This window comes from Centruroides vittatus, unplaced genomic scaffold (genome assembly GCF_030686945.1).
Source record: "Centruroides vittatus isolate TY-2023 unplaced genomic scaffold, ASM3068694v2 contig_875, whole genome shotgun sequence".
In the NCBI taxonomy this organism is placed as follows: Eukaryota; Metazoa; Arthropoda; class Arachnida; order Scorpiones; family Buthidae; genus Centruroides; species Centruroides vittatus.
Window position 1 is genome coordinate 1,646,906 of NW_027122567.1, and position 26,342 is coordinate 1,673,247.

A 26,342-nucleotide genomic window follows, 5' to 3' on the forward strand; every position below is an offset into this window, starting at 1 on the left:
GATATTTTATCTATTGGTTATTTTATAATTGTGACGTATAGTATAATGTGATTAAAACTATCCAATTTTTGAATATTTTGATTAGAACACAAAAAATATGAAGAATTTGACAGCAAATTCTTAATTAAAAATTCAGATCTAAGCATACACTAATTCACAAATTATTTATTTATTGTTCATTAAAAACACATTAGCCATGGAACGGTCTTAAATTTTAAAAACACGTTTAAAGAGATGAAAATTCATATCAGGTTTTTGCAGTAGACAGCAACAATGGCATGATCCTATCAAATGTCCACATACTGTATATTGTATATAAGGTATAACTACTTATTTAGATATTTTAGCCTAAAAACCTTCGTTTTACAATACCGTATACTGCAGACATAAGTAAAGTTATTTACATAAAAACATTGGCAAGTGTACAGAGTATTATGTAGCATACGAGTACATGGTAATGCAAGTTTTAGACAGTAGCTAAATGGATCAATCATTATCAATTCTCTTTCTCCACTCGAAAACAGGGAAGAAGCATTGATTTCTATTAGGCCTACGAGGATTATGTGGATGGATCGGATTGAGAAAGCTTGTCTAAATGAAATAAATATAACCCCTTCTCACCCATCATGGTTTTATTCCAGAGGAAGTTGAGGTAATGAGAGATAAGTTTGATTGGTTATTTTTAGTCCTCCTCTCTTGTCTAATATGAATTTTGTGTCCACGTGATATGGATAAAGAAACAACTGTCACCTAACACCATTGTAAACGGGAGAAACGACAGTCATCCCTTTCGTCTTTTCCTTCGAATGTTATGAGATTAATAATAATTAATTGATAATTTTTTATTCTAATTTGTTTCTCTTAATTATTTTGAATTTGTATTGCCAAAAATTTACAAGGGAGCGTCCCTAAAATTGGAAAAATAGGCGAAATTCCTCTACAACGCTACTTGATAACATAAACAATTCTGGTGTCGTATTCACACATCTTACAAGGTGTTGGTGTAAAGGGCGTCTTGTCGGATAGCTAACAACTGTTTAATGAACAATCATACAAAAAAAAAAATATATATATATATATATATATCAATACATATTTAGTATAAAATATAATAAAATTTCCAACTTACTATTTAAAAAGAATACATTATTAGTTTAAAATATGATTGAAAATTGATTAAAATTAAAATAATGTTGTTATTCAAAATTATCATTTATGAATCTCTGAATCAGAACTAATATATCTTCCTTTGTAATATTTTATTATCTATATCATATATTATTCTATAAGCAAAACCGTATGGATAATTTATTTACATAAACTTTTTTGTTTGTTTCTATTAGTGAAATGCGTTTAGAACTTGGTTTATCAGTTAAAACGTTATATTCCTACTGCGAAAAACATTGCATATGTATTTTAGTCGGATACAATCTAAATATAAAAACCAGAATTTCGCATAAGCAATAAATTGAGTAATTGTATATTGCGCTATTTGAAAATAATGAAAAAAAAATAAATTTGAGAATTTTTCGAATAATTTTAGAGATTAGAAGATAGTTTATAAGATTCGTTAATTGTGATTTTATTTTGATATAACAAAAATAAAGTATCAATGTGAAATTTTCGTAATTTATTGATATTTCGATAACTACTCGTAATTTATTATAAATAAGTTAAACTAAAATTTTATATGAACAGCCTGTATAGCTAGCTTTTTTCTTTCTTCATTGCCATGAAGGAAAGCCAGCTTTACAGGCTTGTTTATTTCTGAATAATAACTTATGATCTATATCAGGCCTGGCCAACCCAAATTGTTTCGCGGGCCACTTTGATCACGCGTAACATTACGGTGGGCCACAATTTAGGCAAACATGCTTTCGAAAAAGTAAAACAAATACAAAATGAATAAGATTTTATTGTTATACCAAGAGTTCGTACTCGCACTTGCGCATTATAATAATGACACACGCAAATTTTCATTTATTTAATTGTTTTGGTATACACACAACGGGAAACAAAAGTTTTAATAGATATATAATATCGCTTAGCGGGCCACACAATTTAACGCGACGGGCCGCGGGTTGGCCAGGCCTGATCTATATCATATTCGTAGAGTAAAAATATAGTAAATAATTTTCGAAATTGACGCAAAATCCGTTATATTATTGCCGGTAAATTAAGCATAAAAGTTATTTTTGATTTCTTTTAAAAATCTTTTAATAAATTGTAAAATTTTAAATAGGTGAAAATTTAAAAATGTAAGAATAATGCAACAAAAATCAAATTTAAAAACTAATTATATATTTTTTTTATACATTATAAATTAATAATTAATTTTTTACGTGCTTGAAAAATTTATACAACATAATCGTTATAAAAAATACCTTTGAAATTAAATACCCTAAGCCCTAAAAATTTAGTATGCTGGGTTTTTGTATATTCGGCCACATAATTCTACACATTTACTATCTTATTGTTCTCTGCATCTACTGATGTAATGCAGATCATGCTGAGGAAAGATGCGTAATTTATTGAAAAAAAGAAAAACATTATCAACAGCAGATTGTGAGTGAACTTGTCAACATGCCAACTGCATCGAGACCATCCATGCAGTTGGCATGTTGGTGTGTCAAATGCATTGAAATAGATTTTAAAAAACGTGTAATTAAGGCGAGTGAACATTTTCAAAAAATGTTAGATCGTCTTACTCGTCCTCCGTGAAATTTTCAACAAATTTCAGGCATATTAATATCCGCGAAGTAAACACAGTACTGAACCAAATGTCCATTAATTAAGCTTGAAACCGGATTTCTGGAAGCCGAATATTTATTTTGTTCGGAACTGTATTAGCAATGCGAAATATCTGGTATCGTTAATACAAATTTATGATAAATGCAGTCAGAAATATAAAATACGAAAAAATGTCGAAGTTAAGACAATGAAGAACATATACATTTCAAGTCTGTTTTAATCCATTTTTCACCAACCACAGAAGTAACAGCTAAAAATACATGAAGATAAACTTCACGAAAAAACAAACAGTAAGTAGAAAATTCACATGGTTAAAACGATATCAACGTCAGCCTTTCTATGGAGGATCTGACGTTTTCACATTAAAAACAGAAATATAATCTTTTTACCATACCATCAAGTCCTTAACATATTTATAACTGGTCTGGCCCTCTAGTGGTGGTTCTGAGTATTCCAATTTCATTCATTTACATATCGTTACATAACTCTGGATATCTTCTATTTCGAAGTTAAGACAATAAGGCTGACGTTGATATCGTTTTAACCATGTGAATTTTCTACTTACTGTTTGTTTTTTCGTGAAGTTTATCTTCATGTATTTTTAGCTGTTACTTCTGTGGTTGGTGAAAAATGGATTAAAACATAGACTTGAAAATGTATATTTTCTTCATTGTCTTAACTTCGAAATAGAAGATATCCAGAGTTATGTAACGACGAAAAAATGTATTATTATTGCTGTAAAGCGTATGGTTGAGAAAAATTATTTTTGATATAATCTATACTTTTAATTATATCAAAATTTCAATAAAATAACTTAGATTTGGTGTATAATGCCTAGTTATTTCATTGTATGAATAAATATAGAAATTTTGAGTGTATGAATAAATACAAAACTTCTATCTATTGAGTATTCTTACTAATATTTATTTTGTTTTAAAAATTAAGAACGCTTTTATGTTCCAGAATCTTCCAACTGTAACGCAATCCTTCAGATTTATAGATTTTACATTAATACCGTCTTAAAAATCATCTGACTTACAGGTTAGTATATTTTATAGTTGACATACTTGTGCGCTTTTGATAAATTACATGTTTTTTTGTAATCCTAACGAATTTTCTTTGTTATCTTCGTTTTGCTTGATGTTTTCCAGTTATTTCCTCCTATTTTCATAAATTTTCTCGCTCTTTTATATTATGTTTTTCTATTTTGACACTTTTTCCTCTACATTTTCTTAACAAATATTTGCTAAAAAATAGTAAGAAAAAGCATGAAAACAGAAAAATAACTGAAAGACAAAAACGAAAACAAAACTAATGAAGAATATTCACGAAAAAAACGTTTCAATGATAAATTTTTAAAATAAATATTACATTTTCTGACAACTATTTGTTGCAGAAAAACTTCAAAATTATATTTAAGAATGACGGCTTCCCAGATTTTTGTCTAGAAATGTATTTATTCCGTATTCTCAAAAATTTGATCGCTTAATTATATGTGAAAATCATTTTAAAACTGGCAATATAAATTTAACTATACTTTACTGCAAAGTTTAGTATTTACAGAATGAAGTTGTAAAGTTACAAGTGACGTTGTAAAGTTAATTTTTACATACAGTATAGAAAAATTAATTAAAAATTACAAGTTTCTCAGATTTGCAGATAAAATATAATAATTCAAAGAAAAAACAAAATAAATAACGAGCGATTATTGTGACATCGTCACAATGCTGGGCTGTAATTTTTAAACTTAAATTATCCGATACGCATAAAACGGTACTTAGACTTAGTCTTGTAGGTTTAAAATAATAAGCTTTGAAATTTAAAAACATTATTATAATGCAGTAAAATACTATATTTGTTTATATTTTTTCAATGAATAAGAATACTTTTGAGTATTTCAAAAAGTCTGTAGGTGACCTTGACTGATTTTTTAAAAAAATTTAGCACATTTTTAATCATTCGTTGAGTAATAGAATGTGTATAAGTATAAAACATTAAGTACTTCTTTTAGTCTCCAAAATCATTTACAGTCAAGTTCGGAATGTAAGGAGTGAAAAAATAAAAAAACTAATATCATATTTTTAAACATTTTATAATAATAATAAATACAGGTATACCTCGAGTTACGTCGTTCTCGATTATACGTCATTTGTCAAAAAAGTACATGGAAAAATAAAAATCAAGTTTAAGTCATTTTATTCGACTTTACATCCGTCCGCCACAAATATTGAAGTCGTAATATCAGTAGAAAAGTGTTAAAAGCACAAAATTATATTTATGTACATTTACAGTAAATGTTAATATAATCATCATAAATCCTTGAGAACGAAACATGAAAACATCTGTGTTTCTGTGTTGTCGTCTTATTTAGCGGTCTTTAAGTGTTCATTATTGGCGTTTTGCACCGTAGTTTCGACTTACGTCGTAACTACACAAGTAAATTCGACTTACGTCGCCTCTCCTGGAACCAATTACCGACGTAAGGCGAGGTATAACTGTAAATAGTTTAAAATATATGCTCTCCACCTGAAATTAGTAGTCTTGCCCCTGTACATCATACTTTTCCTGTTAGCAATAGAGTCATGCTGGTCATCTAACTCCTTCCAGGCCAAAACTTTTGAATCGAAACCACGTGACTTCCGGTCTGCATCGGAAGTTCATATACAGTTAATCGGGACCCTGCGCCTAAGATTTTTATATCTGGTCTCAGCTTTCACCTGTCTAAATCCGTTCTCAAGATTAAGGAAGGTCAGACAGTGGGAATTTGTCTACAATTTTTTCAAATTGCAGCCCAACAAGGAATAGTTTTAAAGTAATATGAGCATAATGCAAGATGAACATAATTTTTTTTTATAAGGCAGAGGCTCCCATAATGGCCCACCAAGTCTGGCAGGGCTGGATTTATCAATCAAGGGGCCCTGGGCACAAATTCGATGGGGGTCCCTCTTTAAGAGTAGGCAAATTTGATGATTTAGAAAATTTACACAAAATACAGTACTGTACTTTCAATTAGATTTGAACTGGAAGTTGTAAATTTCATTTAAAATGAAGGTTATTGTAAACATACATATATTTTATTGTGTAAAACTAATTATTTTAATTTAACAGAAAAATACCTATGTGAAATTTTTTCCCAAAATTTTCCGATGTTTCATAGGTTTTTTTCCTGGGCAAAAACGTGTACGTCGGATGTTCAGCGCCACCTTCCTGTAAGCCTAGAACTTTGACAATGGCGTCTGGAATGTCGAGCATGATTTCACTGACTTTCCAAACGCCATTGTCAAATTTCTAGGCTTACAGGAAGGCAGTGCTGAACGTCCAACGTACACATTTTTGCGTTGAAAACTTCAGCCTCAACCTCGCTATTAATTTGTTGAAAATATCCAAAATTAATTCAAATTATATTTTATAGATCAAATTTCAAACGTTTAGAAAACTAAATATATCAAGAAATTATAGCTTTGAATGAAAAATTAGTTTAAAATTTTAAAATAAATATTCCACAATATGATCAAACAAAAAATTTGGAATCAGAATTGGCAGTGTCATGAGTCAGCCATTCTTGTTACCACCACACTATGAATCACAAGAAATAAAACTTGAATATAAATATTTACTATGGACTTGAAGGAATAGTTTAGGCCAATTCTTATTTTAAAGACCAAGATTTGATCGTTTATCAAAATTTATCATCTCTACGAGCAGAACCCAGGATAATCTGGTCTCTTAGAATAAATGCTTTAAAGATTTTGAGGAACTGACTTGGTCTTTCCTAAGGTAATTGATTATTTACTCATTATACAAATGAACTCTACTTATTAAAAAGTTTGTAAATATAAACCTTTGTAGGAACAGGCAATCCAGAATATTCACATTTAAACCATCCATTCAATTTTTGGCAACTTTTTAATAAAATTTTCCATTATGAAATTTTTTTTCTAGTGTAAAGCATCTTAGTTATTTAGCACTTAAACAATAACGAGCTAATGTTTACTGACACATTAATGACACAACTAGTCCTAGATAATGGGCTCACAAAACTTTTTGTTTGATCATCACTACTGCGAAATAAATTTTCACATGTTGTTTTGGAAGCATTTATCACATTATATTGAGTTTAATATTCAAAAGTTTAATATTTAATAAATTAATAATATAATTAAACTTTTTATTTTATAACAATCAAAATTATATTACAAATTTACACATTTGGTCCCTTAATATTAAATAACAGACATGTATTTTAAATTCAGTGCACTTCACTTCAGTAATTAAATTATCAAATGATGAAACATTTATGTACATATGAACTTTTTAAATAAATGGCACTAATTTAAACACAATGTAAAATGAAATTTATAAAATGTGTGTTTCAAAGCTATCTATGCATTGCAAAAATCATTCCCTTCAGTATAAATTCCTTCAGCCATTACTAACTGTAAAATTCTAGCAGTTAAGTATTCTTTTCCTGATCCAAGAATCATATGGACCTGTTCAATTCCCTCTGATATGCTAGCTTCTTCATCTTCATGACAAGCTTGCATTTCTCGATATGCTAAATGAAAAAAATACACTGTCTAAAGAAAGTATATAAGTTGAAAGATTTTAATTTTTATTGATACATACCTTGCACAAAAGTTGCTAAACCTAATTCATTTTCAAGTTCTAATCGAAGTTCTTCTAAATGACCAAAAATTCCACAGTCATCATTTCCAATCTTTGAACTGTCGGCTGTAAGTAGAAAAATAAAGGTTTTATTTTTGAAATTACAAGGCGGAAATGAATCGAAAATCTATTTACGTGAATGCCAAGGAACAGAGCTACAAATAGATAATGTGTCTTGTTTATCATTACTCATATCTTGGGTAGCTTGTTGTAAAATAATTTCCATAGATGCACGGACACTACGCAGATCTTCATCATCACTATCTTCTTCACTTACGTATATCTGATTTTCATTATTATTTGAGAAAACTTCCTTAAGAATACAAATTTTCATATAAATAAAATAATAAACCTTTATTTACACAATAAATATTTACAATTATATAAAAATAACTTACATATTCTGAATTTTTATTAATTCTATCTTTATTTAAAATTGATACGTTTATATCTTTCAAGCAAACATCTTCAGCATCGTTTTTGTTTACATCAAAACATCTTAAATCAGGAAGAGAGCATGTACGTAACCACATAGTATCATTATTACCTCTATAATATTGAGTTTTCAAGGTTTTATCAGCATTAGATTCATCAATAAAGTAAATGTCATATATTTTTGTTGATTTGTCCAAATCAACTTTAACATTGTATTCTTTTGGAGTATATTCTTCAATTTCTTCAGATTTAATTTCTGCACTCTTAGTTATGTCAAGGCTATCATCACCACCTGTTTTGCTGCAAATTTCTGATACCCAACTACTGACGATATATTCAGATTTAAAATTTTCTTCAATAGTTTGTTCATCATTATCACTTACTGTACAGTTAATACCATCATTTCTATCAATCTCTTTAAAATTTTCATTAGTTTTTATATCACACTCATTTGATGAATTAAAACAACTGGTATTTATTTCAGAGGCTGTTTGAACAATGTCACTTTCATTGCTTTCATATGAACATTCTACTTCTATAAGGACTGGAGAAGTAAAACTATTTACATTTTGTACATCTTTTGCTTGTATCTTTGGATAATTTGGAACATCTACAATATTTTTAATCTCATTTATTCTATTATTTTCTATAGTGCTGTCTTTTACAAATGGTCCAGAATTTTCAAGGTGAGGTAACATCAGGGGATATATAACTTCTTCAGATGATGACTGCTCCTGAATATTTTGCTTACAATTAGAATTTGTAACTTCTGTAATTGGAACATTATCACAATCATTGCCAATAACTGAATTAATAGGAGGGAATTTTTTAAATGTTAAATTGTCAATAATTGGCTTATCTGAATTACTTGTTTGATTAATAGATATAATATCTGGAATTTTTTCTTTGTCTGAATATTCATTATCAGCTAAACTTTCTTTTCTTTCTATATTCTTTTCTTCCTGATCAACTTCAGGCATTTCATCAATTAGTTTGCTGTTTGAAAAACTCTGAGATGAATTTATAGTATCTAATGATTTTTTCCAAATCTTTCTATCTTTTATGCGTCCAGGAGCTGACAATGGTCTTTTATAAAGAATGACAGAATCATCAGATGTTGTAGACTCCATCTTTGATGCTGTTTCTTCTAAGGGAAGATTTTCTAACATTTCCAATTTTGGTTTATCCTTCCATTTTGCCCTACAATTATTTGCTTGATTATGATTATTTTCTTTTATAACTTCATTTTCAAACTTGTTTTCTTTATCAAAATTATTAGAATTTTTTTGTTGTGAACTTTCTTCTAACTTTTGTTTTTCTGTTTGATAAGCTTGTTTCCATTTTGCTTTCACTTTTTCTCTAAGTTTTTCAATATGCTCAATTGATGTTTGAGATGAATGAACTGAAGAATTATAAGGAGAATTTAGTGAATCATCAATAGATACACTTCTCATAGATAACAATTTTTTCTTCATTTTTTCAAGTGCTATTTGTTTATCTTCATTTTCTGTACCATAGTTAGTTTTATGCATATTTATTTCAGATAAAACGTCTTTACCAATATTTAATTCGTTACCTGAAGAATATTCATTATCTGCTGGACAAACTAAATCTTTTGTGTCATGCAATGAATTATCAATGTTGGTAATTAAAGGAACAGCAGTTTTCTTTTCAAATGAAACATGATCATTATTTGAAATTACAGATGGTAAATTTTTGCTTTCATTTTTATCAGGCTTTTCTTTTTGTATTGTTGAATAAATCACATTGTTTATTTTTTCAATTTGTTCCTTGGAAAAACTTTCTAATTTAAAATTTTCTCGAACTTTCTGAGTAATTTCAACAATTTGATTAGGTGATAAATTTTTTCCTTGTTCTCTCTTTTTTGCATCCCTAGAAACTAAAACTGGATTTCTACAAACATTTAGTCTTGGTGGTATTTTAGTTTTTTTTACAGCAACAGAATTACCATATTTAGAAGCTGGATCTGTTAGTTTATTTTTTCTCTGGCTATTTGCATTTTGTTTTACTTGTGGCAAAGAATGTGGAACTTGATGGCCATATGGTGTATTGTTAAATTCATTTTTTATTTGAGTTTCACTTAAAAATTTTCGAATTCTCTTTACAATCAAAGGCTTTCTTAGAATTGCATTTATTGTTGGACGATCTCTAGGATTCCTTTTAAATAACTGATTAATCAGGTTTCTAAGCTCATAACTGTAATGTGGTGGTACAGGTGGATATGAGCCACGAATTATTTTTAATACTAAATTCTTCATGTTTTTTGCTTCAAATGCATGTTTTAATGTGCATAATTCATATAATACACAACCCAATGCCCAAATATCACTTTTATTGTTATAAGGCTTATTCTCACAAATTTCGGGAGAGAGATAATAAGGAGTACCTATACAAGTGCGAGCAAGTTCTGAAGTACTATTTAACACTCGTGCTATGCCAAAATCACCTAATTTAACAACACCATTTTTTGTTAAAAATATATTTTGTGATTTTATATCACGGTGCAATATTTTACGATCATGGACATGCTTTACTGCTAAACATATCTGAACAAACCAATCAAGAATTACATCTTCAGGAAAAGGAATACCTTTCTGATTATTTATTCTTGTATAAAGATCTCCTCCATCACAATAATCCATAATAATGTATAATGTGCCATCCTCTTCAAAAGAATCTCGGTAAGTTACTATATTTGGATGTTGCATTTGAGATAAGACTTCAACTTCTTTCTTTGCTTCATCAAATTCTTTACATGACATTCTTGATATTCCAATTTCTTTGATGACACAAAACTCATTATTAGAACCACTGGCTAGGAGTGCTCTTCCAAAAGAACCCTCTCCAAGTTTTTTGATGATTTTATACTTTTCCATATTTTAACTAGGCATTTATATTCTGTAAAATAATAATAAATTTTAAAAATTAGTAAAAATATTCTGAAGTAGTTGTATTTAAATTTTCAAATCTGAATATATCTACTTCATTTTTTACAAAATTATGATATATTTTACAGCATATAATATGCAACTTTAGTCCAAAAAATTGCTCTGCATCTTATGTGATGTTGTGATTTCCCATAGGCTAATGAATTTCTCAAATAGCCTTCAGTAGGCTATAGGTAACCTTTATCTACTCCAACTCTTGAATAAAAGCATTATTGTTTAATTAAACTTATTATTATTTGCTTTTGCATAAATTCATGCTGAATATTTTAATGATAAATTTTAACTGTAAATGATTCTTTTAAACTCTTTCTCCCTTATAAATAGAAGTATGCATTCTAATTTTACTTTTTAACCCAGAATACAGTAAAAAAAAAAAAAAGAAAATTGGAAGTTGAGTGCAAAGGTGCAAGATGGCTTTTACATATACCAAATATGTTTTTCTATAATATAAGATTCATCCCCATTTCAATTGAGAATATCATATTGCTAAAAAAAGCAAAAGCAAACAAGTTACATTAAATCATTATTTAAAAAAATTATTTTTTGATAATATTGACTAGATACATTATTAATTTTACACAACTTTAGTTAATAACAAATTCTTAGATAAAGTTTAACTTATCTAAATATTTAAAAACTAACAATTTTAAATTAATAAAAGTTGTTCAATTTATTACTCAAATATTTAGTTTTTCTACAGACAAGAAACAGAAAATATAACTTATCTGGAAATGAAAATTATAATTAAATTTATGTATTAATATACACAAATTTAAAATAATAATCAAATATTAGTAAAACATTTTTTAATCCATTCCATCAAGCTAAAAAAAAAAAAAGAGAGGTACTAATATTGCAATTGGATTTACTTAGATAGGATATAATGAAATTTAAATCATTGCTCTAACTAAAATCAAATTACAACTAAAAGTCTAAAGTCAAAGTAATTGTAAACAAACAGCAATTATTATTTTGGAGTGTATTATCAATTGAATAAATAATGACTGGCTAATATAAACAGGACAAATAAATTTAATACTCAATCCTAAAGCTCAACTTTCAGACTTAAAAAAAATATTTTAAATAACATTAAAAATTACCATAGATATAATAGATCTATGATAATCTAATCTTTTATATCCAACTAAACTTAAATTCTAACATTTTTCTCTTTACAGGAGATCTTCCTCAGGATTCTTTAAATTGGAATGTGGAAATGGAACATTTTTAAGAATTATTTAAAAATTGTATAAACAAGAATTTTTTAAACTAATTCTCTTAAAATATTTTTAAAATAATTTAAATCGATTAAATTGAATTTAAATCTCTCCAAAAATGATTTTTTAATTTGACTGTTCCCTTTGGTATAAGGATTGCCATGCATAAGATACTTGTCCTTCCTCTTTGAAATTAATGCAATGGCCGCTCTTTACGGATTTTAATATTTCGAGGGATTCCAGTGTCCTTATTTGGTCGTCATGCTTAGATCGTCATATGATGATGGAAGCTTGGTCTAGATGGGCTTGAATGTCGTCTGCAGCATACCTGGCTAGGGTGGTGGTGTATTTTCTGCATTCCAATTTTAAAAATCCCGAGAAAAATCTCCTGTGAAGATCGAAAACGTAGAATTTACAATTGATTATCCTAAAATTTTTTTTAAGGTTCAATTTGTTGCTATTTTAAAAAATCATTAAATATTAAAATATTTTATTAAACTGTAATTGAAATAAATTCCTACAATTCCTACAACTATTCTAAAGTTTATATATTGTATCATATCACATATGTAATAAAGTAGTTTAAATATAAACAATGAGGTATGAAGTCAAAACTTAAAAAATGCACAAATGTTTTCCAAGAGTTTCTAGAATGTATTTTACCTATAATGATATTTTTGATTATTTTCTCAAAGTAATCTTTTTTTCCTGACAACAAGAAACCACATTTCTTGTCATCAAAAATATTGAGGATATTCACTAGCACACTACACTAAAAAACTCCAGCAGAAAAAATTTAATTGCAAATGTTTTCAACCTTGTTTAAAGGCCATCTTAAGGCTGTATACTTTAGATTCAAACTACCAAACTGCTCAACAGTTTTCAGAAGAATAGATAATATGTTAACTATAATACGATATCTTAAGGCTATAAAGATTAGGATGACAAGACTGAAAACTTTTGCAATTAAATGTTTTCTCTGCTGGGGTTTTATGGTGTAGTATGCTAGTGAATTTAAAACTATCAAGCTTATGATATTACATAACTTAAAATATTTTAAATAACATTAAAAATTACCATAGATATAATAGATCTATGATAATCTAATCTTTTATATTCAACTACACTCAATTCTACTTCAAAAGTCAGTATCTGTTATGGAATAATTTCTTTGTTGAACATCAAATATCTTGCACATAAACAACTTTATGGGACAACGATAAAGAATAATCAACTTATTTCCCAGCAATATTTGTTCAATAAATGAATCATTATTTTCAAATCATTTTTAGTGATCATCATCAGTTTACATATTCTTCTACTCAATTAAATTTAAGCAATAATCTGATGATGATCTTGTCTCAGCTTCAGATCACCTACTCAGTTATCTGAAACTGAGATGAAAGGTCTTGAAAAATATTTTATTTGTACTGTACATACTTTTGATGCCTACAATCTTTTAAGAGCTTGTCTTTTGGATTTTATATTCTATTTAAAAGGAAGTTGTTTATATCAAAACAAACTTTACAATAATATTCACCTTACAGCCTATAATGAATAGTTAATGGAAGGTTATGTTTCAATATATATAATGTATGTCAGTATAGAAAAACCCATATAGTTATTTCAATATTTATATATATATATATTTTAAAAATAAAATATAACATTTATAACATTTATATTTATTTTTACATTCATTTATATAACATTTATATTTTTAAATATAAATGTTATATTTTACATATAATACTTTATGAATCTATCCTATATCCCAAACAATATTAAATAATTTATTCTTTGCAAAGATATTTTGCTATGCCTTTTATGGTAGACATAAACCAAATAAAATTAAATAAAAACATGCATCAATAGTTTAATATTTCTAAATAGCTAAATAGATTTAACACCAAGTAAATGATATTCTGAGCATAACGATGCTATTCTTCATATCATGTACGAGACACAAAAGTGTATTTATAGGAATAATTTGTATGACATTTGTTATATTACCATATTCATAAAATATTTGAGACTGTCGTGAAGATATCCTAAAAGTAAGTAAAAGCATCACAAATTAAATTGATCAATAGAAACACGCCAGTCAATTTATGGCCTTCCATTTTTTTTTTTTTTTTTTTTTTAAACATTTATGTAGATTTAGTGAAAAACTTACCTGTAATTTAGGAGAAAAAGCAGAAAGGTCTTTACTAAACTTAAATGAGCGTATTACAGATTGTGAAACATAAAAATAAACTACTCTTGTCGTAATGTAAACAACATGGTCTGTATACCTAACAACCACTAAACTAATCGATAAGTTTCATATTGTGTAGGAAGTTACGTATACAATACAAAAAAATATAGTGTTGAGATAGATAGTGTTCTAATTTAAATTTGATAAACGATAAATATAAACTCAGTAAATACCATTTCGATTTTCTTCAGTTCTTTATATTAATTTTCAATATAATAAAGCATATATAATGCTTATTTTTACACTGTAAAAGACGAAATTATAATCAGGAATTAAAATCAGCCAAATAACATAATTTCAGTAAACAAACAATTCAAATTTCGAATTCTTAGATTTCATACAAATATTTATAAAACTGCGCTTGCGTCACGGCAACTCTAAATGACACTAATATGTAAGGACATTTATATTTCTTTCGATACCCTCCATTGGTTTATATATAATAAATTTGTTGAATTCGACCAATAGAAATTTAAATTGTACTGTACATTCTCGTGTCGCGTTACTATCGTTTCGAGTAGTTCCCATCGGAGTTTGGTGGTATATGGCAAAAGTTGACAAAACATGCTAAAAAACGGTGAGATGAATACTTATGAATTTAATTATGTAAAATATTTTGATGAAGAATTCATTTCATATTGAAATTATTCCTCTTTCTTCACTGTATTTACGATAAGTGAGCTTTTGTTTTATTAGTGTTAACGGAAAACCGTTTCTGTCAAATAAATATTGTGTAAATGATTAATAAAAATCTATTTCAGATTACATTTCCATATAAAGAAGCTTTTAACCCATTTCAAATTTGTAATCTGACAAGCAAATTAATCTCCTAAACAATATCAATTTAATTAATTAAATTTATAATTAAAACAGTATATATATATATATATATATTTAAAATGAGATTTGTTTCTCACATTATAACTTCAACAACAATAAATATTTAAATCTCTTGGCAATTCAATTTCTAAATTACATTTTAAAACTCATTATTTTGATGATTTAGCTTTTAATATAATTGTTTATGAATTAAATTGATCTTAATATACTTCATTTTTAATTTAAGTTTAAAATTCTTTACATACAGTATTATTGCTTCTGTTATTAAATTGATAATACATTTTAATACAAATTAAAATTTCTATTTAGTAAATACGTTAGCGACTAATCGATAAATTTGCTGTAAAATATACAGTTTATTTACTTAATTGAGTATGTTAACGATAAAATTTTAAAAGAATAACATTAGAATGACTTACGAATTAACTTCATAAATTCATTAATGTAAAAAGATTTTGTAAAATTTATTTAATATTTTTATCGTCGTAACCTATTTTGTGTTTTATATGTTTTATTTTTGATAGCTATGTCTATTTTATTCACTTCGGCAATGTTGAAAAAATGGTATTCATAAACCATAAGTGTAGAGGAAAATAATACTATAATATCAGATTGATTTGAAAACATGTGAGACCACTCCCTTTCCTTGCTAGATTGATTGGAATCAAAACATTACTACTATATGTCCTTTTATAGTAAAGAATTGTAAGACCACACCTCCATTTATATCTAAAATGGCCATAAATGATTCATAGCAATAAAAAATCAATAAAAATAATAAATCAATGAGAACAATAATTCATTGATTCTGAAAAATTTATAACAGCAAAATAACTTTTATTAGTTTATTTCCCATTACATGCTATAACTTTATTACACAGTTTAAATATTTCTGTTTATATATAGTAGATTGTATTAAAAAAAAACACGCAAGAATAGTTTAAATTAAATTTGAGCCTAAATATATTCAGAAATTTATTTAAAAAAATATATAAAAATTAACAATTTGTTTAAGCATTTTTAATAATAATCATTAGTTTATAAACATTAATTATTAGATGACAAAATATATCTATTTCAAATCTAATATAGATCTTATACTGTATGTTTACAGTTTATTCAAGTTTTAATTTAAAAATGTATATTACTTTTCTTAAAATAATTTATAAAATAAAAAAATATTTTATATCTATCATATATACTTATATCAATTTTAAAGATACTCTCTTGAATTCTCTTATTTCTTAAAATTCTTAAATTAACTTTACAGCTTATCAATTTAATTTTAAGAATCTTAAGCATTGGAATCAGTTTTAAAATATTAGAATGAAATTAATTTCATTTTCTTAAACAGTATATTTTATATTTTATTGTATTTTCTAATTTGATAATTTAGGATCTGTTTCATAGAAATTTTTGGAAATAATAGTATTATTTGATTAATATAATTAACATTTTTAAATGGGAATATACTAGCTAATTGATATTATTAATATTATGTTCTTATTAGTAAACAGTTACAACTTAATTATTTATTTAAAAAAAAACATCATTATTAGTTATTATTTATTAGTATGACTTTGGAATGAACTTATATAAAGATTGCTAGAGTAAAATACAGTATAACCCAATTATCTGAGCTAACGTGAACAGATGGCTGTAGCCACTTTGAACCAGTTGTTAAAATTGTATCTTTAATATTTATTTTGAGCATTTATTGCAAAAGTCTTCATTTGCATAAGACTGTCAACTTTTTAACAGCTGAACACAGAATGGAATGGAACAAAAGAAAAATACTATGCAGTAGAGCAGTAAGTATGAGTAAGAACTCATTGCTGCTGCAAGTGCAATTGATCTATGATCACTTGTCACAATTGAGCATATGACATTTTCTGCTGAATTTATGGGTACAAGTGGTAAGCTCTAGGTACAAATGTCTATGTTTCTGGATCTGGGAAATGCAGGACAATTGTACTGTACATATTGATATTAAGACATTGATTTCTATTGCTGGATAGTCTTGGGTAAAGAGGAAGTAAGGGTTAATTAAACAGCTGATTATCTGTGGAGCAAAGTAAAGCCAACCACAAAAGTAAACATCAATCAAGAGGCAATATCGAAATAAGTTAAAATCATAATGTTATTGTTGTTTTTTTGTCAGAGATATTTTAAGTATTTTATGCAATTTTTTTTTTGTAACATTTTGTTACATTAGGAAATATTTTAAACTAATTGTCAGATCAGATTGGTTTCTTTTCATTTGGGTATTCACAGGTGGTGGATGCAATGAGGTCTATCTATCCATTATCAATATTTGTTTTAAGATGTTATACTAGTGTTGCCGCCTTTTCAAAATTGCTGAACTGGACGGCAGGTCAGGTTTGTTCGAACAGAAGTCCCTGACACATGCGCAATGTTATTTTACCATGTGAAGAGTAATATGCACACCAGTTCTAAACCAGTTAGGGACTTGTGTAGGAGCAACTTAAATTAAGAAATGAAATAACTTAGCTTTAAAGAGCTAAGAAAAAATTTTTAAAAAAATAAGGTTGACAGGTTGCGACATGATGGAGAATTAACTTTCAGTGAGAGTGTAAAGTCTTTTGCTGTTAAGATAAAGTAAATTTATAAAAATATTTGCTAGTACTTTGTTTCATCATAATTTCACAATTTCTACGAAATCCCAGACAAAATTAATTCTTAACCCAGACAATGAATTAAAAACTGGACGGGTGGCAACACTATGTTATACAGAGGTGGACAAAACTTTAAAGACAAGCAAAAATTCCACATAAACAACTAATTTAATTAAAATTATTGGTCAAAAATGTTCATATGCTTTCAAAAAGCAAATTAGTAGGTTTATACAGTAATGAAAGAATAGTGTTGGAATAGTTCTTCCAAAAAGTAGAAAAACAGATATGTTGACAATTTTCTCTGCTGCAACTTTTAAGTCTTTTACTGAATTGTATTGTTTACCATCAGCATATATAGTTCTTGAGAGTGCACCCCAGATACTCTGAAGTGAGTTTAGATCTGGAGATTGAGGTGGGTGATCCAACAGTTGGACTTGTTTTTGCTGCAGCCAAATTTTTGTTGTGCAAGATGAGTGGACAGGTGCATTGTCTTGCATAAAATAAAACTTTCTGCCTGCTAATTTTCATACATTTGGTAGTAAAGTAATTTCAATCAGCTTCTGATACTTTTTTGATCCATTCATTCATTTATGAATTCAATAGATGACTTTCACTTGCAAGAAATGGCACACCACACCATAATTGAACCACCACTCATCTGTTGTCGAGATAAAATCCTCTCTTTGCACAAATCATGAAAATAATAGTTCAGACCGTCTGGATCGTCCAGATTGAACTTTATCCATCTGAAAAAATATCCTATTGCCATTCTGTATTCCAAGACATGTGATCTCATGTATAAGTCAATCTTGCAGTTTTATGTTCTTTAGTTAGGGGAGGTTTTCTTTTCAATTTCTTTCTTTTAAGACGTCCTGATGATTTTATCACTCTTTAAACAGTATAGGGATGAACTTTTATCTAATTGATTTACAAATTTTTGCTGATATCACACTGTTGCTTGCAACCCTCAAAATTTGTCTCTTATCTCTTGCATTAAACTTGTCTTCCATCATTGTTTTTTTGAGTTGTATTTATTACCTTTTTTAATATACGAGGGCTATTTTTTAAATAAGGTCCGTTTGTGAATGATAGTGAGAATAATGAGCAATCACGGCAGTACACATGCGCTTCTGCTCCAAGCAAGCTTGGCGCGCGTTTTGACGCCATTTGCAGCCATATCGTCTGTCTGTATGCTGAGCTGTAGAAGTTTAAAATGTTTAAGAAAATTGAGTCTCCCGCCGACTGTGAGATACGATCTGTTATTCGATTCTTAAGTTCAAGAAACTTGGCAGCAGCAGAAATTCACCATCAGATTTGTGAAGTTTACGGTGATAATGCTATGAGTGACAATAAAGTTCGAAAATGGGTAAGAATGTTCAAGGACGGGCGAGTTAATGTGCATGATGAGCCACGCCCTGGCCCACCTTCTCTGATTTCTAAAGATTTGGTTCGTGATGTGGATAACAAAATTCGAGAGGGCCGACGATTTACGATTTCAACGTTATCAATTGAATTTCCACAGATTTCAAGATCAGTTTTGTATACCATTGTTTCGGAGAAACTGAATTATCGAAAATTGTGTTCTCAGTGGGTTCCAAGACTGCTTTCTGATGATCACAAAACAAAAAGATTGGACAGTGCTTTATCGTTTTTGACTCGATACGATCATCCACACAGTCCAGACCTTGCACTCAGTGATTTTCACTTGTTTCGATACTTAAAGGAGTTCCTTGGTGGTCAACGGTTCAACGACGATGAAGAAGTGAAAACTGCAGTCGTGGATTGGGCTTCTTCACAGGCGGCAGATTTCTTTAAAGTCGGAATTCAAAAAATTGTCGAGCGGTATGACAAATGTTTAAACAAAAATGGAAATTATGTAGAAAAGTAGATTAAAGTATGTAGAATATGGAAAAAAATATATTTTAATGATATTTACAGTATTTTTTTTTCTTATTAAAAAACGGACCTTTTTTAAAAAATAGCCTTCGTAAGTTGTATACAACAGTGTGACTCCTTCCTATTTGGGTAGCTAGAGCACTACAGTTTTGTAACTGTGGCCATAAAATATCAATTTGTCCTTGTTCTTTCTCTGCCAGTTTTACACCTTTTCACATGACAGATGATTTTTTTGTACACAAATACAGTCAAACCTGTTTTTATGCGCTCTTCTTATGTGCGATTTTTATTTGTGTGATTTTTTTAATGCGAATTTTTAATTTGTGCGGTATAGTTGGCGACTAGTCTCGTGCGATTCGTCAAGTCTTACGTGGACTGATTATAGCTAAATAAACTTATTATAGCATAAATGCACTTATTATAGTAATATTATTGCATGAATATGCGAAAAATGAAATAATTTACTTTTTAAGTCAACAAAACACCACCTGGACAAAAATATGTAAAACAGACGATAGACCAGACGATGCAGTCAAGTGCTGACATCTGTTGTTAATAAATTCTATTTCGTACGGTTTTGAGTTATTTTCTATGTGAGACTTTTTTTATGCGGTCCCTGTTGACCGCATAAAAAAAAATATTTTTTAATTGTGTCGCGAAAACTATTATTTACAGCCATTCGTGAAGTTTCGTGAGATTTTTTTTATGCGTTTTTTTTTAATGCGGTCCCTATCCCCCGCATAAAAACAGGTTTGACTGTATATACAGATCTCTTTATACATGACATATCCTTAATTATTTACATTTATATGAAAATTTGCAGTTATTTTTGTTTAGATATATTTTGTATTGTTTTTTATACTGAAAACAGTCACTAATGCAGTAATCCGTTGTTAAATTGTTTGAATCCCACTACTACTGATGTCCACATTCCAATAACTCCTTAACTGCTTGCTTGGTACAGTTCAGGTTAAAACTACTACAGTATTTACATGCTTAGTACATTGACAACAAAGATTTTATGAATTATAAGAAAAGTAGTGTAGGCATATTATTTTTATTGGTTAACCTCTTATAGGCACAAAGATTGCCTATAAGAGATCTAGCACAGTATATGGGCTATTGTGAAATGACAAGGACAGGACCAAGGAAAGTCAGACACCTGGTGTATATATGGTTCCCCTCAGAGACCACAGATTCCAACATGATCTACTATACATCGGATCTACAAAGCACTCACTCAGCAAAAGAATACAGAAGCATGGGTATCATATTGCCAACCAAAGGCATACCACCGCCCTAGCTGCCAACATCACGAACCCCGAAATACAAGCTGACCTCCATAAAGCCAAATTAGTGAAAATGTCACATCAGGTTGAGCACCTTTGCGACCTGGAAGCTTTACAAATTTACAAAGCCAGACTGGCCAGCAACTGTATTAACTCGAAGGATGTCGCTAATGTTTCTTATGAATAAAGATGGAGATGGTGCTATGAGAAAAAACGAGAGCAACATTAGATACCTATTCTACACCATTAAATACATCTTATTATATATTTGTTGTGGTGTAAGGATGTTTTTATCACTATTGTAGCACATATGGCTAAAAATTATCTTCTAGCTTTTAAATGTTCAGAATTTTAAAATAATTAAAACATATTGAAGACCAACAACTGCCGAATTATCGGGCTTATAGCCATTTGCTAGCCCGATAATTCGGCAGTTGTTGGTCTTTATATATAACGGGTTAGTTGTTGTTTATTTATAAAACATATTGTTTGACACATTTCATATTTGAATTCTATTGGTCGAATGTCTGAGGAAGATCATGATTATGGTCAAAAACATTAGTTTTAATTAAAATTTGTCATTACTGGGATATAATAAGGTTCCCGTGTGTTGACCACAATTGAGACTTGGAAAATTTGAATTCTACTGTAGTTATTCTTATTTTAACTTTAATATTTTAAAATATTCTAATTTGAGGTGAAAATTAGTGATGTAACGAATAGTATATTTGGCCTCAGCCGAATACCGAATATTCGGCTAGGAGCGTGGCCGAATACCGAATATTCGGCCAGGAGCGTTGCCGAATGGCTGAATATTCGGCCAAACTATTCGGCTTGATTAACGCACAAACAAAAATTGGCGCGCAAACTGCATTATGGCAAGGATCGCGCACCGTGCTCTCTATTGGCCCGCTGTCACTACAATTTTTTCTTCCATTAGGTCTAAATTATTTAAATTAATTAATTAAATTATAATTATTAAACTTAATATGAGATGGAGCCTAACGTCTACCTCTAGTACCAAATTGGTTTATAATTTATGTAATAGCCGTAAATAGCCCGATATGATTCGGCAGTTGTTGGTATTTAGATGTAAGTTATAACTTATAAGTTATTTTATTTGCAATCGATCATTTTAACTCTTTAATTAAACACTAAAATTTTGTTTTTACTACGTATTTGTAGACTGAATAGTACCCTAAGGATATACTTTAGTGGTGACATAATATCGTCTAGTTTCTCCCCATTTGTGGAACAGTTCAAATATATTATTGGGGAGTTTCTATTTGTGAAGTTTTGTGATATTTTGTTGCTATTGTTTTTGTCAATATTTTTAAAATTAACATGATTTCAAATGTTATCTTTTGCATATAATGAAAAATGCTCATTCTTTGCTTTAATTATAAAATAAATTATATATTATTGTTATATTATATATACATCTTCTAGAAATAGATAAATAATTCTTTCATTAAATACGATAAGTTTCAATAAAACGTTTCGTAAATCATTTTAAAATATCGTAAAAAATATAAAAATATACGCGAATACGAATATAACATAATTAACTAAACAATAATATTAATGCCCGATACATTCTAACCTGCATGCCATCAATGCCATAAGATATCGGGCTAGATAAAGGCTATAATAATATTTAATTACGAAATAATTTAATACTAGAGTTAGATGCTATTTCTTATTAACTTTAATAATTATAGTTTAATTTTCAGCATTAATAAAAGTTACCAAAATGAATAATTTACTGTGTTTTTGTTATTTCTTACTCCTGTTTTTAGGTATTCGGTATTCGGCCGAATAGTGATTAAATATTCGGTATTCAGCTGAATAGTGATTTAAATATTCGGTATTTGGCCGAATAGTGAAAACTAGGCCGAATACCGGGTAGTAACCGAATATTTGTTACATCACTAGTGAAAATGCATAACCACAAAATTTTTGACTTTGAAAATAATTCACTCTAGTCCTGCTGTATTTTATAATTAGTAAAAATATTATTAAAAATTATTTTTGTTTTGGAAAAAATAAGACCAAAATTACAATTTTGGATGCAGATTTGTGTTTTTGTGGATGGCAAATGATTAGATTAACTATTTGATGCATGGGTAATTCTGACTATTAATACACACATGGTTTAATTTTATGAAATTCAGTATATATAGTAAAAATGTAAACTTAGGTCAAAGACGTTTTTTTCTTCATTAAAATTGTTGCTGGAGCATATTTTAAGGTGTGAAATTTATGTTTGTAAAAATATAAGTAAAAACATTTTAGAAACATTTTGACATTTTCCTGTTAATTGTAAATGATTATAAGTGATTTGCAATCATCTGGAACTACTTGGATGGATAAATTTACACAGAATTTTATTTTATGCAGTACTTGCTGATACACAATCCCTATTTTACATACAATAATTATTATAAAAGCAAATATAATACATAATGATATTGATAAAACTTTATATTATCAAATATTACATTTTGGTTTTCTTCATAGTTGATACTTAATAAAATCTACTATATTAAACTGGAAAAATGGTTTCTGTCAGCATATCGAACCACCAACAAAGCATAGCGGCAAACTTAAATATTGCCATTCTAGCGATTGTCTCTACACTTTAGATAAACCATTTGTAATTAAGATGGTATAATATCTATACCAGAGAACAGTAAAATTGCACGTATCTAAAAGCCTTTTACCAGTGCGCGTATCATCACTAAACAAAGTAGTTACAAACGTTTTCGAACCATTATGGTTCTTCAGGTAATGATCCCCTAACAGAATTAGCTTCAATTCAAAGTTGTGAAGAAATACGATCTGGAATGTTGTCCTGACCCGATGACGTCAATACAGACCTGCACGCTAAGCATGTTGTGCTCTATCTTAGAGTTTTATCTAGTAGGGCCTGCCATGCCGTTGATAGAGCTATTTCATCCTTGTAGTTAATGCAATTACTCTTCTTAATAGCGTTAAAGCATATGTAGATTGCCTCCAGCCATCTAAGATGGTTAGTGCGGTGAGTGGTGTGAATGACCTTTGCCTGGGTGAAAATGGATTCAATGTCGGGGTCCAAAGAGTAAACAGCCAGAGCTCTGTTGGTTCTTTTATGGTTAATATCCGCTTTATGCTCTTTGATACAGGTTTCAAGGGGGTGTTTGGTAGATCCTCTGTATACCATGCTTCTGTTACACCTGTGATTAATGATGGGGATGGTGTAGATGCCGGGAAGTTTATTTCGGTCTGGGGTATCTTTTCCGTTTCTTAACAATTCAAAAATTGTAGCATGTCTTCTAAAAATAATACGGATATTCTTTTTTTTTTAGCAATCTCCTTGTACAAGGATTTGAGTACTGGATTATATGTGATAGGGATGTTTTTACTTGGAGTAACGTAGGGAAGTAGGTTATGGTCTGCTTCCTGATGTTGCATATTCTTGCTCAGTTTACTAATAAGCCCATGGTAACTGTGCTGTTCGGCTATAGCTTCTATGCATTTCATTTTGGACCGGACTGCAGTTTGGGAAGAGGAGCGCATATGTGCTTTCCTAATCAAGGCTTTGAAAGCGGCAACTGTATTGCAGAGGGTCACATGATCCTGCTGGTATGTATAAACAATCAGCGTTCGGTTTGCGGTACACTGCTGTGTGGACAGTCATACATTCAATCCTAATGCTGATGTCCAGGAAATGAGCTTCTGTAGGGTGTGCCTGGTCTATTTCTATCGTTAAGCCATACGGGTTGTCATTGATATCATCAACTAGGACAGAAGTGTTTGGTTCTTCTTTCCACAGGATTAGAATATCATCAATATATCACTTGTAATTAATTATCATGCTATGCATGCTAACTATTTAGTATGCCCTGATGACTGCATTGGGTCTTTCAACTGGTGTTGTTATAAGAAACATTCAACTTGAAGAATAATTCTTGATGATTAACAAGAACTGTTTTTCTTGTAGTTTTAATTTTTATAAATAATGTATTGTACTATATATCATTTATGTATTTTTGATAATACTTTATAATTGATTATATATTGATAATTATCATCATTACTTAAACAATTAATAATGAATTAATTAATAACAAACTGAAATAATGATTGTTTTGTATGACTTATTAATAATTTGTTTACAGCTGTTTTTTATATTTTGCTGAAATAAACAAAGTAATAGTTTAAATAACAGTTTCATAAACATTAGTCAGTGTTTAAATTATCAAGCATTTTTCATATTTGACTTTATTAGATCTGAACTCAGATTTAATAAAGTTGTTAAATATGAACAAGTTTATAATTGTTTCTATAATTAAAATAGCTGCTATTGGATTAGGAAATACAAAAATGTTATAGTCAAAATAAAAAATTTTTTACTTTTGTATTTAATTGGATCTTTGTTGAAATGGTTTTCATTATTACTTTCTATAAATGACAAGTTAATAACCAATGTTATAATAATAGGTATATCAGCTTTTAATTAAGTTAATGATTAAATAATTTGAGGAAAAAATATTTAAGATAGTCTGCAAATCTGCAACTCATACAACCGTATAATTTCATTACCAGTTAATACCATACCAATCAGTTATACTTTTATAGGATATTGTAATTTAGAACTAAAGTTTAAAATTTGATATAAATTTGATTAAAAAATATCTGATGATGTAATTTAAAACTGTATTTCAAAATTACTTTAGCAGATAAAACAGATTGTTATGGATTCCACATATATAATTTAAATGATTATTTATTAGTACATTGATTGGAATTAAAATATGTTTACAATTGCTCAAGGATTTGCAATTGGTCTCATATTAAATTATTAATTCGAAAGAACTGCTTTTCTGGGATTTACATCTTTATTATACTAGTATTTTCAGGGACATTAACAGTCAAAATGCAAAAAAAATCTCACATTTGTTAAAAAATTGCACTCTAGAATACTAGTTGGAAAATAACATATTCATTCCATTTGTTTTATTTTTTTTGGTTGAATAGCTTACAATAACTTTACATTTTATGTTATTAATTTGTGTATACATAATTCATAATTTTTATGAAAATTAGTTCTAAAAATTGTTAATTTCCATTATATTATGTATACTATTAAATTTAACACTAAAAGATAAACAGTTATTCTTTAATTTATTTTAAAAATATGCAACTAATAAGTATTACAATAATAAATTTTATGTACCAAAAAAGCATATCAATATGGACAATATGCTGAAATTGCAACCATGAATATTACAATTTTTGTCTATTGTCTTCATAAAAGATAAACTAGGACATTGCATCACTTTGTTGTATTGCAACAGAATTGAGGATGAACTAGAGAGAAAGAAGCGACCCCTGCACTTGTTAGG

At 28.6% G+C, this 26,342-nt stretch overlaps 2 protein-coding genes across 4 annotated transcripts in view; one reads left to right on the forward strand and one right to left on the reverse strand.

The window, feature by feature from the left end:
- Nucleotides 1–6,905: 6,905 nt before the first annotated feature.
- Nucleotides 6,906–14,650, reverse strand: LOC136982980 (serine/threonine-protein kinase Nek1-like). 2 transcript variants are annotated; one of them, XM_067279568.1, is made up of 5 exons: nucleotides 14,468–14,650; nucleotides 7,815–10,770; nucleotides 7,552–7,729; nucleotides 7,378–7,482; nucleotides 6,906–7,306 (listed from the first exon to the last, which is right to left on the reverse strand). In XM_067279568.1, exons 2-5 carry the CDS (start codon nucleotides 10,746–10,748, stop codon nucleotides 7,134–7,136), a joined length of 3,390 nt encoding a protein of 1,129 aa, XP_067135669.1. In that variant the 5' UTR covers nucleotides 10,749–10,770; nucleotides 14,468–14,650; the 3' UTR covers nucleotides 6,906–7,133. The 2 variants fall into 2 exon arrangements, with proteins under 2 accessions (XP_067135669.1, XP_067135670.1); XM_067279569.1 differs by lacking the exon at nucleotides 14,468–14,650 and adding an exon at nucleotides 14,214–14,437.
- Nucleotides 14,651–14,715: 65 nt separating this feature from the next.
- The window catches only part of LOC136982987 (septin-7-like), a 91,718-nt gene continuing 80,091 nt past the window's right edge, over nucleotides 14,716–26,342 (forward strand). Inside the window, exon 1 of one of the 2 annotated variants that reach the window (XM_067279581.1) lies at nucleotides 14,716–14,871. The gene's annotated coding sequence lies outside the window, so the exon portion shown is untranslated. The remainder of the gene's footprint in view (nucleotides 14,872–26,342) is intronic. The other variant, XM_067279583.1, reaches the window with a different exon arrangement.